Source organism: Diadema antillarum, unplaced genomic scaffold, assembly GCF_040938485.1.
Source record: "Diadema antillarum isolate AM-2024a unplaced genomic scaffold, OU_Dant_1.0 seq00002597_RagTag, whole genome shotgun sequence".
In the NCBI taxonomy this organism is placed as follows: Eukaryota; Metazoa; Echinodermata; class Echinoidea; order Diadematoida; family Diadematidae; genus Diadema; species Diadema antillarum.
The window spans coordinates 62480-76387 of NW_027273197.1; the positions used below are offsets into that span (position 1 = coordinate 62480).

Genomic DNA, 13908 nt, shown 5'->3' on the forward strand with positions numbered 1-13908 from the left:
ATGCCAGTTTGATACATTACCCGGCTGGGTTCTACTAACTGTTACAGCCTAAACTTTATCAAAGTGCATGTAGGTTAAATCTGCATTGCTTTGAAGTTGAATAAATCTATCAGTTGTGTCAAGTCATTTGCAACAGGTATACAAGAGCCTGGTTCAAAAAAGTTGAATCTGCTGGAATCATGGAGTTGATGTTTTAGTATGCCAGTTCTTACTGGTAAATCTGCCAGTTGTGTCCAGTCGATTCAACCTGCACCAAATTGGTCCAACTTTTTCGGGGTCATCCCACAAGTCATACGGCCCACAAGCTCGACATTGCATCATGGGGCTTATTGTAAAAGTGTCGTGGGCCTTATTTACCTAGTGTTGCAGTCATGTGGGCCTTGTTCGCTAGGTGTCAAATTCATGGGTTGTTTGATTTGTTGGCTGTATGATTTGTGGGTGTCGAACTCGAATGTGCACTCATTGTTTCTACTGTAATCAACTGGTTGTTGTATGCCATTTCACACAATTTCTTTCAAGTGGATCATCAACTGAAAAATCTGCTTGTTGTGTCCAGTTGATCCCACTTTGTCTAAGGGCATACTTTGGTCTATTTCTTCCTACTGGAATCAACCAATAGGCTTTAATGTTCCAGTTTACACAATAGATCTAATTTTTTTAATCTGTCATTTTCATTAGAACAGTTCAACTGTTAGTGGTATGGCAGGGCCCTGTGGTATAGAGCAGCGACAACACTGGAGAGGCTCTCCTGGATAAGACCTTATTATTATTATTATTATTATTATTATTATTATTATTATCATTATTATTATTATTATTATTATTATTATTATTATCATTATTATTATTATTATTATTATTATTATTATTATCATCATCATCATTATCACCAGTACCACTATGCTACTACTATTAGGTATTGTTGTTATTACACACATGTAACTCACTCATCACAGTTTGATCCATTTGTTCAAACTGGAGTCATCTATGTTTTCTCAGTGTACCAGTCCATTCCATCGCTTTCAAGTGGAATCAACTGGTAAATCTGCCAGTTGTGTCTAGTCAAGTTCAATACAATTATTGTATCTATACAGGAATCGGGTAGTTGATATTTCAGTATGACACTTTATTCCGTTTCTTGCAATTGGAATCCAGTGGTGAATCTGTAGGTTATGTCAATGAATTCTAATTGGTAGACAATTGCCTAGTTTATTTCATTTGTTTCAGTCTGTCAGTTGGAATGAAATGTTAGTTTGGAGTCAACTTGTCTAAGTGGAGTCAACTAGTGAGTCTGCCAGTTGAACGACATGTTTTCCAGTTGGTACAAATAAAACTTCATAATCAATGATTTAGAGCCAGGCCATAATATTCGAATCAGCTGGAATTGATTGGGGTTTTTTTTTTCAGAGTGTGCCAGCTCATTCAATCTAGTGTCAGCTGGAATGGCGTGAGTTGGTATTAATTTTCATCTTTAATTGTATGGTAATTCACACCATGGTAATGTGAACGAGTATCGGCCTACTTCCAGTTTGCAACTATTTGAACAAGTTGGGTCAAACGGATAGCTATAATGGGACCATTTTTTTCCTTGTGATACCAGTAGAGAATGTACCTTTTTTCGTCATTATTTGACATTTAAAAGGAGTATACAGTACTGGATGAGATGAGCTTGTAACATTTTGCGAGATATTTAGAAACCACTCTTTGAAATGATAAAGAGCAGAAGAGGACTCAAACGTTTATTTAATGAAAACAGGCTGAGAAATGACTGAGATATTTAAAAACAAATTAAAACAAAGAGCTCCTAATGAAAGATGGGGCCTGTCAATTTCATTTTTTTTTTGGGGGGGGGGGGGGTTGGTAATCTCAGCCATTTTCAATTTTCTTCAAAACGTTGAATCCTTCTTGAAATTACAGCTGTATATGCTCTTTCATACACTTTATTTCATGAGAGGTTTATCATCTAACAGAAAAAAATAAGTTGTAAATCTGAATCCTCATCTCAACCAGTACCTACTGTACAGTCCCTTTCAGCTGTAAGAATATCATAATGACTATGGTTATATATGCTGCGGTACGATTAAAGACCCTGTGGTTGTAGTACATGGTATGATGGTTATCATATGGTATCTCCGTGGTTATTCTATGGTACAAGTAGGCCTAGTAGTGCCAGAACCGTGCCATGGTATGATGGTTATTACATGGTATATCCATGGTTAATTAGTGCAGCGATACTGGGGTTTTTCCTTATATACCATGGTTATTTTATGGTACAAGTGGTAATACCGTGGTGATGCCATGGTATGATGGCCATAACCCGGCATCACCATAGTTATTTTATTGTACCTGTATACAGTATATTATACCAGGCAAATACAGTAGATGGCATGGTTTTTCCATGGTACTGGTAGTAATACCATGGTAGTGCTATGGTATAAAAATTATAACATACTATTACCATGGTTATTTTGTGTCGCCTATGGTAAAACCATGGAAATACCATAGACTTCACAGTTATTCTATAGTATACGTATCAGTACCATGGTCGTGTCATGGTATTGATAGTTTACCATGGTTTTTCTGTGGTATCACCGTGCATCACAATGGTTTTTCTGTGGTACTCGTAGCAATACCATTGATACCATGGTTTTACTATGGCAATTGAGGTTTTACCATGGTTTTTCTGTGGTATCACCATGCATCACCATGGTTTTTCTGTGGTACTCGTAGTAATACCATCGATACCATGGTTTTACTATGGCAATTGAGGTTTTACCATGGTAATACCGTAAATTTCATGGTTATTTTTTGTAAGGGTGGTACGACACTCTAATAACCCATATTGTTGACCTCAAAGGATTCTAGAATCTATAACAGGTCCTTGCGACTTTAGGATCGATTTTTAGTCCTCCAAAACCTGATTCTTTTTGCTGCCCAGAGCAACCACGCGTGGTAAAGGCATTCAGGCGTGGGCTGATAGAGGAATGCGTGGGATCGATGGGCGCGGCCACGGCCATGGTTTGTTGATGCTCATAGAATATGAAAGCGAAAACTTTCGAAGAGATCATACAATGTACAATACTCTACAGTATGAACGTGTGTGGCTCGGCGGCTGGTGTGTGTGTGTGTCGACTGTCATACTGCCTAGCTAACGTAGCTGTGTGTATCGTATCGCTATCTCTTTGAAACGTCCACATCAACAGACAGGAGTGGTGAACGCATCGTGAAGTTTGCTGTTTCTGCTGCAAAGCCGAGACCGACGGGCCCGTTTTCGTGATTTTTTCGCATGGAAACTTGCACCAGACGTCGCTTCTGGTAAGCCAGTGTTGTCATATCATACTTATCAGAATATTCAGTGATGGTCTTGAATTGTGACATTTAGAGTGGGGAACAGTCATGTTTTGTCGCCCTAAACTAGTCTGGCCATCCATCGAACTTTGTCGTGTTTACACGCCCGGGTGGATTAGCCAGCGGAGATTGTGTTGCGAAGCGACCGGACTCGGTCTGCCGATTCGCGATTGTAATCTCGCCTTGAATTTGATCGATGCACGAAAATATATTAATGGCGAATCGGGGTAGATACTAATATACTAATACTAATATAATTGGCCTACCAAGTTATTAGATAGCTGTAGTAGATCTCAGACTCATTGACATCGCTACTTGAATCTCGTGGTATCTCGATCTACACATATTGCTCGTGGAGTTTATAATTAGACCTATATTGATAAAATTTGCCTAAAAACACAAGACTTTTAGAGCCTAAAAAAATTAACGTTAGTAACAGTTACAGTGTACTGTTAGTTTGGTGGTCTCTTTACTCTTGATCAGTTCAATGAGTTACCATACCAATCGAGATTATTAAATCATTTTGACCACACAGAACCATGTCCATGAATCAACAGTGGCGGATCCGGAGGGGGGCGCAACCAGCGCACGCCCCCTTTATTTTTCGTTAAAAACAAAAGAAATAAAAAGAGGAAAAAATGAAATGACACCCAGAAGTGGTACTAGACATATCTTAGTTGCCCCCCCCCCCCTTTACAGAATTCCTGGATCCGCCCCAGATCAACATGGCATGATAAACAAGAGGCCACCGTTACACACATCAGGCTACACCAGCTAGACGAGGCAGATTAGTCCACATAAAATCTTTCAGAGAATTACATTTTTCAAATATCGATATGATCATTGCAAATCCAAACTTGATATGCATCTGTTCCTCTCAAAGTCAAACTGAGGACTGGTATGATCATGATGATTGCAATATTAGCTGTATATTAGTGTATATTTTCTAGGGGCTTAATGTTGGGAACAATCAATGGTATTCTTTATCTGGTAGGTGTAGCTGTCTTCTATGCGTTTGTTTGTTATTTGCCATTTTCTTCTCCTGTCATGTTTGAACATGTACACACTGTACATGTGTACAAAATAATGTGTACCCTATATCTATCCATTTTTTGAAGTGCCATGATGAGCACCAAAAAGGTGGACCTGTGTGGTGTGCTATACAACTTACAAACTGTAGCCACTTTATTATTGTTATTTTGAATAATAATAATAATTATTATTATTAATGATAATAATAATAATAATAATTATTATTATTATTATTATTATTATCATTATTATTATCATTATTGTGAGTATTGATTGGTAATCTTAATACGTACATTGTATTGCCGTGCGCACTGAACCCTTTACCTGCACAGGCACTTTAATTGGCCTACCGGGTAATGTATAGCTTCGGTAAAATGTAACTTCCCAAGCTTTTTTAACCCATTGAAGACGATTCCCAAGTATACTCGGGCAATTAAGTGTCTATGGGAAATTATACATGCTGTAGCATGAAATCATCCCTCCCTCAATGGGTTAATCAGCATTCAGTACCTCTTCAGAGACTCCAACCCAACCCAAAGCACCTTCTGATCTGGAGATTCTCCTGTCTGAAACCCCTAGCAAACGGGAGACTCCAAGTTGATGTGTGCGAAGCGCGAAGTTCCTAGGGTTCTAGATGCTCTCTGGTGCTATTTAAGGCTTATTTTTTCAACATACAATAGCAATAAGTAAGAAATCCTTTCCAACGGGAGACACAGAGCCAGGGCGGGAGAAATTAAATCTCAAGCGGGAGAATGGGAGATTTTGCAAAAATGGGTTTTCGGTGGGAGATCTATTGAAAACGGGAGAGTTAGAGTCTCTGCCTCTTTCAAACTTACAGTAGGGGTAGGGCCGGGGCTAACCGCAGCAGCGACCCCATACGGACAAAACAGCGCCCCGCGATGGGGTTAGGCCGGGGCATGCCCACCCGTGCACTCATGTGTAGCATGGTGTGCCTTCAATCCAATATGATCGAAGGCCATATAGGGACACAATAGGGATTAAGGGTATTAGGTAATCTCTTTCCATTCATGATAAACAATAAGTATCCAGCTATCTAGTTCCTGTCAGTCAAGAAATAACTCACTTTAATGCATTCACACACACTACCAATAGTCATAAATATTTGGGTCAGGACTCAGAAACCATTTGTTAAGTGTGCGTACAAAATTTAGGCTAGATACACTGTACCTACAGTGTATGTGTTTGGACATAATCATGACCATTTTTGAGATTCACATTGCGATCCATGCACCACTATTAAAAGTGAATTGTTTCTGATAAAGTCATAATGCTTTAAATTTTTCTGGATAGGTGTGAATATTTGCAGAGCGCACAGTAATTGCATGAATGCTGTGCAAAATTATGCTGTTTTTTATACATCTCATTCTGCGACTGTTCTGCATGAAACAGTACATCAGTTCAAAGTTGGAAGTCAAACCTCAAGACTCGCCCAACCACAGTTTGGCCTCGCTCAAACTGTGAGATTTGAACTGCAATTTTCTCTTGTGAACCAGTGTGAATTTTTGCAATTCTTTTCTTGCCGTCTAGATACATTGTATGTGAGCCATTATGCCAAAATGCGTAATTTGAATTGCGATTTGACACGTGCGCTTTTTCAATGTGCATGAATGGGCATATTGTGGGGGAACAAAGGACATCCTCAGAGTTTATTCCTACGGGTAGTTTTGATTGTGGATGCTTATTTTTATTTCATTTTTTAATGATATTTACATGTATCTTTTTTGAATAGTGCACTAAGGAAATCCAGGTGACAGGAGGCACAAGACTTTACAGACATTCTGTCTGTAGGCTCAGTGGGAGTCTGGTAGTAGAGACTAGCGTCCACAGGTTCATGAACAGACTGCTATACAGGGAACAATTTTAAGCAAGATGTGGACAATAAAACTCCTCAGATTCAATCAGGTAAGAAGAAGGCCTACAGCTGGCCATTCTCGTAAGTTTCCAACTCTGTTTTAAATTGCTGGGATTGTGATTGGCAATGACTTTAAAGGGACTGTACAGTACTGGTTGAGGTGAGGATTCAGGCCTATAACATTCCTATTAAAGTGAGATAATGAGAAACCTCTTGTGAAATATGAAAGAGCAGTAAATTTTTAAAAGGATTCAATGTTTATTTGATGAAAATCGGTTTTAAAAAGACTGAGATATCAAAAAAGGTGATAATGCTGAAAGGCGACAGGCCACACCTTTTATTAGGATCTAATTGTTTCACCTTTTTTTTAATATATCTCAGCCATTTCAAAACCGATTTTCATCATATAAACTTTTGATTCCCCTTAGAATTGCATGCTCTTTGACATCTCATTGAGTAGTTTCTGAATATCTCGCTAAACGATAAAAGCTAAATCCTCACCTCAACCAGAACTGTACAGTCTCTTTAATGCTCACAACTGATTTGATAGTTCTGCACACCTCCGTACCATTCTGAACTGGGGAGAAAGAATCACAATTTTGACCATTCCCAGCTAATTGTTGCAACAGGAGTTTCCTACTTTTCTTGATAATTCTATTACACACTGCCATGGAAACTGCTCTGTCTTTCCGACTTTCAAGCCAAATCATCCCTATTTTTAAAGACAGAAAGGATGGGAGGTACAAGTGTACGTAAAACTGCAGTAATTGCAACTTGCAGTCTCTGTGTGAAACAACTCCCTAATGAGTTTACAAGCTCCATACTCGCTCTCTCTATTTTACTATAAATCTGTATACATGTATGCCCACAGACCCCTGTTGCTGTACACAGAGCTCTACCCTAGCAATCAAAAAACTGAACAGAGAAGGAAAACAAACTGCACAGTCAGTTTAATACTTGGTCCGCCTCTCTGAAAGTATCACCATCATTCTTTGATATTGCATTCATAATGCATATTTTTTCCATAACTTGTTGAAAAATACATGGTCATTCATGCCACATATACTGTAATGATAAGAATTCTTTTTGCCTTTGATACAGAAATGCGTCTGAAATCTTTCACAAAGTGATTTCTCATCTGAAGGCTCCAAACCTAAAACATTGATTCCAATGCTGAAGATGATCCAAGTCCTAGTTATGCTGGCTTGGATGCAGGTACCAATCCATGTCACATAGATAAGAATTTGGTGTGCTGTTTACATACCGGTATGTACCATCCTTATATAGAAATGTACTGTACAACATCTTGGGGGCAACAAATTATATATTAACACAATTTCAGAAGCATCAGCAAAAAATAAATAAATAAATAAGAATAAAATAAAAATAGTAGTTTGAGCATTGAAAAAAACAAAACAAAACAAAACAGAACAAAGAGGAATAGCCCACTAATGCCCGGTGGTGTTGAATAATAAATCTCAATGTCCAGGTTCCGTCGGACTTCCGCGAGCCGTTCATCATCTCTGGCTACCGCTCCTGCCGCAGCAGCATCGCCACATGCCTCCTGAGCGCTGTCCAGTGGACTAACGAGACCGTCAACTTCTGGACCCACTTCTTGTCCTTCGCCGCCTTCGCCTGGATGACCTGGGGTCACGTCCGCGACCCCCACGACCTTGCCGACCAGTTCACGTGGCCGTTCATCGCCTTCCTCGCCTCCTCCTGCCTGTATCTGGTGGCCAGCGCCACGGCGCACCTCTTTAATTGTCTGTCGGAGACGGCGCGGCACGTATGCTTCTTCTTTGACTACGGTGCCATCGGACTCTACAGCTTGGGGTGCTCAATAGGTGAGAGAAAGAGAGCCTTGAAGGGGTCTAGGGCAATTACCCCCTGGACAATTACCCCCTGGGCAATTACCCCCTGGGCAATTACCCCCCTGGGCAATTACCCGGGACCCTTCCCCTTCCCCTGGCCCTAATCCTAATCCTGAACCTAGTCCTAACCCTAGCACACTCTCAACCCTAAATCTAACCCCAACCCTAATCTTTGCTCTAATCTTACCATTAACCAGTACTTAATAGCGGGGGGGGGGGGGGGGGGGGGGGGGTAACAATTTACTATTCAATTAATTGCCGGGATACACCTTGAAGTATTATGTTAATAATTCAGGCTCTACAGTCTCTGTTTTTTCTTTCTTTTTCTAGTGTGAAGCAACAACAAAAGAAGTGAACAAATAACAGCACACCCACCAGATGACATGCACTCACTCAAAGTATAAAGATTAAATGATAAGATGTGAAAGTAAACAATGTCTTAATAAAAGTGCATTTAAAGCCTGTACTATCAAAGAGTGAAGCCTCATAATACCAAGCAAATTTGAAAAAAGGCAAAGAAATTTGAATTATTCAGTTGTTCGCATACAATGTTCAAAAATTCATACTACATTGTAGTTCCTTTCAAATACTGTCACAGCATAATTTTTACTCACAGTGCAATGATCAAAATGGTATATGAGATATGCAATATGTATTCTGATTGTTTTTTATACCAAGCAATTAGACCATACAAAACATGCAAACAAACAAACAAATTTAACTCTTTCTTCATGAACTGATTTGTTACTGGTATGAATTTTTTAGTGCCCATGTGTGAGAAATTAGGGACCAACCACACAAGCGCAAAATTAAAACTACATGTAGTGTGTATCTTGCTTGACTGTACAGCTAGTGCAGTGTACATGCTTGTATTTTTGTTTTATATGAGGATCTGGGGCAAGTAATACAAATTTCTGTGAATTCACCTTGAAATCTGAATATTATACTCTGCTGTACATACATGTAGCCCACTGAAAGGTTTGTTTTTGTTGTGTGTATGAGTGTGCGTGTGTGTGTGTGTGTGTGTGTGTGCATTTTTTACTTGTAAATCCTTGATTTCCTGTTTATTTATAAACTGAATAAAAATCTGTATTTTATTATTCGTATGACCTACATTCTTGTTTTTTATGTTTGTAGATGGACACCAATCTCCTCGTAAAATTCTAGTGCTCAATAAATTTGTGACCTTTTGTGTTCACACGTCACTGCACATTCTGAATGACACACCTAAACAATAAATTCGTACGTAGATGTTTATGGGTCCAGTTTAAGGCTGGCACTGCTATTTTAACACTACATCCCACATACTGTCATGTGGCCACCATCCATGCCAAGTTTGCAGGGGTGTATTAAAAACACTGCATTGAGCATGTACAATCGTATCCCTGTGATCTGTGCAGGATCCAATGAATAGGTAGGGATCTGGCAGTATTGAAGTCAATTTCGCTGTCATTGTCTGTTGCTGGTTAGGTCAAGGTCTCAGCTGCCATAACTTGTCGCCCTATTCTATTAACGTTGGGCAGAGTTTCAAGAAATTACTCTTTGTTGTTCCCATACAGCTGTACAGTAGGCTAGTTCTTTCCAAATACCATGTAGTATGGGACTGCAATCCCTTTGAATAGGGGTCCCTTAGCAAATCTATTTTGTATATTTTGTATGACATGTACTGTATAACAATATCAAGTCTGCATTCTAAAAGCGTGAGATACATCTCCTTTCACCCTATTTCCACCAGGAGGGGGGTGGGGGAGGGGGGAGGGGCATTTTGGCCCCCCCTTGACGTTTCGCATGATTATTCCGCAACGCGTGATGCTCTCGCCGAGACATTTTATAACTTTTTTCTTTCAAGTATCGCGCAACTTTTGAGACCAAATTTGTTGCTCCCGGGCATACCGTTTTTAAGCCACGCCCCTTTGAAAAAAATTTGTCAACCCCAAATTGCTCAAAAACATGATTTTGTGTACAAATCCAATGCAAATTGTGTTTTTGCAATTAATTCAAATGAAAATAAATATTTTTACTTTGAATGGCTGATAATGATTTATTTTAGCCTGATTATGTTTTAAAAGTTCCTGCAACAAATTTTGACAAAAAAAACCCCAAAACAGAAATTAAAAAAACAATGAAATACATAAGAAATTCAATAAACAATAAAATACATAATAGATAATTATGAAGCCTCAATGCTTCAATGTTATTGTTGAGGATATTGAAAAGAATATGTTAGCCAATAATTAGAAGTCTTGGAGCTTTATTTTTTGATATATAGGCAAAAAAATAATTTTTCCATAAATTAGCATAAATTAATTAATGTAAAATACATAAATTTAAATGTGAAAATCTAACTATACAGTGTTGTAGATTACATTGGCCTCTACCTTAGTGCAAATTTTCGCGACCGAGATCTGAAGGGGGAGCCAAAAGCAAATGCATGACAATTGACAAATCAGATTGCATAGATTCTAAAGACCATTTTATGATAGAAAATGCATACATTCTCTGTACTAGTAGAATATTTAAAGAATGTCTTGGTCAGTGTGAATTATCAAAAGTCCTGTCACTTTTTCTTCCTGTCCCCACAGCCTACAATGCCTACGTCTTTCCCCCTGACCTTGCCTCCACTGCCCTGCACCGTGTCTACCTACCGGTGGCGGTCTTCAACGGTATGCTGTGTACTGTCCTGGCAAACTACAGCCGCCTTGTGCAGTGGGAACCTATCCGCAACTCGGGCCGACTCCTGGCCTTTTTAGTGCCATATGTGTGGTGCAGGTCAGTCAGTGTTTTGACTTAAGATTATGATCAGTGGCGGATCCAGAGGGGGTCGCACCAGATGCGCACCCCCTCTTTATTTGTTGTTAAAAGAAAAGAAATAAAAAGAAAAAAAATGAGATAAAACCTGGAAGTAGCACCAAAAATATTGTTTGCGCCCCCGTCCCCCTTTACGGAATTTCAGGATCCCACCCCTGATGATGATTATGAGATGAACAGTAAACTTGAAATTTCCCATTTTATAGTTTTGGAGTTTTTCAACCAGTGTCAAGCAGTGTGTGTGTGAGATATTCCTTGATGAAACCATGGGGAAGTTTTTGAGAGATTCAAAAGTGGTCATGGAAACCAAAATTGTAATCCTTATTCTCTTTTTTGTTTAATCCAGCTGTGTCTCAAATTTCAGCAGCCCATGAGAGTTTGATACCAATACTCTGTTTCTAAAATTTCAGCGCATAATTTCCTCAAGCTTAAAAAATTTGCTTTCTGTCGTTATTCTTCCACAACAAACTCCCAAAGGTGATTCTTCCTGGTATTGATGTACTTACCGTAAGTATGGTATAATATGAGTATATTCTGAAGTTTTATCTGAAGGGTATGAAATCAGAGGAGTGTGTTATGATGTCTTCTTGGAGCTTGCAAAGCCAAAAGAGCAGTTGATGGATATTTCGTCCTTACAATTAAAGTTTAGGGCAAAATGATGCCGAAGATACAGGAAAACCCCACTGCTTTGAAATGATGTTGCTTGTTGTAAACATACTAAAAAATGATACAAGCTACATGTAAATAAAGTAATGGAAAATCGTGACCACAACATGCACCAAAGCACTAAACATTTGTTTTATAGGAAGCTCATTATAATGGGTTTCCCTGTAGCATGTTATGTGTGAAACTGTAGTCCTTACATTTAATTTCGAACTGCTCTTTCTCTCAGCATTCCTCTCTTGTATCGCGTCATCCTGTGCGACAGCACCGACTGCAACTCAGACGCCCAGCTCTATCACATCCGCCAGTTTCTCTGTGCCCTCACCACCGCTCTTTTCTACGCAACACGCTTCCCCGAGGTGCTAGCACCTGGCACTTTTGATATTTTCGGCCACAGCCACCAGTTCTTCCACATAGGGGGCGTCCTGTCGACGTACTCCCAGTACCTGGCCCTCTCCAGCGACATGGTGATGAGGCGGGACTACATCTTGGATGTGGTCGGCATGCCAACGCTCCTCAGCACGGCTGGTGCGTTTTTGGCTGTCCTCGTTGGGAACCTGCTCCTCATCTGGGCCTTTTCTTGGCACGTGTCCAAGCCGGATGTCCTGGCGCGCCTCAGGCAGCAAGGGGGCGGAGGGCGCCCCCACTGGCAGGATGGTTGCGGATGCAGGTGTGACTGATTCAAGTCCAGGAAGAGTTTGGTTCTTATTACTGAAATATTGTATGTGTTTGGTGTGATGCACAATTTCATTCTAACTCCTGACTGATACTGTGCGTCTGTGTCCAAGAGAGTTAGAAATCTGTAGTTAAGCCATCCCGTATTTGTGACAGATAGCTCGTGTGTATGTCTATTTCAAGAGTTTCATGACAAAACAGGTTAACTCCATTCTTGTTAATTTGAGATTATTCTGTGATTAAAATTGACAACAAAGAAAAAAATGTAAGAAAATATGGGACTTTTAATCATAATTTCAAAAATATTTATTGTTATGTAAGAAATGAGGTATCACTGGAAATGTTTTACTTTGCTGTAGCTAATGGTGGAGTTAAATACTTCAATTAAAAAAAAAAAAATGTTGCTTAACCTGCTTTGTTAATGAACTCTTCATTTCTGTAGCATCTTTAATAGGTAGATACATGTAGGCAATACATTTGTGCATTTGTCTGCACACAGATAACAGTTTGACTATTAATAGCAGACCGATTCCTTCTCAGTGATTCTCTAGAGCTTGTTTTGATAGGAAATTAGGAGAAGGCTGTCAACAGAAGGAAAGAAAATACTGAATACGCTATAATTTTCGCGTACATAAATTTTCGCGAATTGCCACTGCCACACATTTTCGCGAGTGGTTAAATTCGCGATTGGGGGACCAGAGAAAATATGAAGTGGCAAAGAAAGTGTGAATTTTCAACTTACTAGCAAATAAGAATGATACTAGTTATACACTGCATGAAAAAAAAAACTTACCAAACTCTGCGAACTAGTAAGTTAGAATTCAACATTGATTTTTGAAGTGGTTAAGTCCATCGCGCTAGATTTCTGACGAGTGGTCCCCTTGCGATAATGGATTGGCTCTCTACAGTATTCTTAAGTAGACGTGGACGTGCTATATGTACGTAAACAAGCTCAGCCAGTATGGTCTGTTCGGTAAGCCGTGACATGGTATACTAGTACTGAAATGTTCGTATCATCAAGGCAAGGGATTCATTTTTCGAAGGTAATATTTTCGCGTGTTGTTAATTTCGCGAATAGCTCCCGACTCGCGAAATTCACGAAAATAAAACCCCCGCGAAATATATAGCGTATACAGTATGAGGTCATCTTATGATCATGACATGAATTTTATCCAGTCTTGTTTGTCTGTTTCATTCTCACCAAATCTGAAAATGGATTTGTTTGGGTTTTTTTTTTTTTTGCATAGATGCTGCTGGCAAATGTCAACATCAGGACAAAATTTTTTGGCCAGTACAGAACCATTGTGCCTGCAAAGACGAAAATATTTCTGGCAGTTGAGTATTACTACAGGGTATCATTCATGATGACAGAACCAAATGTACACATAACAAGAGAGCTTCTTCATTTTGTATACAAATTTGTAACATTATTGTACATACTGCTATTCAGAACTCTATTTATGTATCTTATGCCTATTAAACCTCGATCTTTCAAAACTTCAACATGCAATACAACAAAGGTGTTAACTATGTCAAAATGAACTCGTAAATTATATTTGAAATAGAGCAGCAGTTGTCATCAAGTATCAGCTGTCTATGACATGGTTTGTCTGCAAAGATTTTAAGTATTTATCAAGA

At 39.2% G+C, this 13908-nt stretch overlaps 1 protein-coding gene across 1 annotated transcript; it reads left to right on the forward strand.

Moving 5' to 3' along the window:
* Positions 1-6270: 6270 nt before the first annotated feature.
* LOC139714984 (membrane progestin receptor gamma-like) lies at positions 6271-12275 on the forward strand. The gene is made up of 4 exons (XM_071626627.1): positions 6271-6303; positions 7743-8097; positions 10707-10893; positions 11825-12275. Exons 1-4 carry the CDS (start codon positions 6271-6273, stop codon positions 12273-12275), a joined length of 1026 nt encoding a protein of 341 aa, XP_071482728.1.
* The last annotated feature ends 1633 nt before the right edge of the window (positions 12276-13908 follow it).

Bases quoted from the DNA above. Each gene is read 5' to 3' on its own strand.
- LOC139714984 (XM_071626627.1), top strand. From the start codon at position 6,271: ATGTGGACAATAAAACTCCTCAGATTCAATCAG. The intron at 6,304-7,742 runs GTAAGAAGAAGG...CTCAATGTCCAG, and splicing joins AACTCCTCAGATTCAATCAG to GTTCCGTCGGACTTCCGCGA. The intron at 10,894-11,824 runs GTCAGTCAGTGT...TCTTTCTCTCAG, and splicing joins GTGCCATATGTGTGGTGCAG to CATTCCTCTCTTGTATCGCG.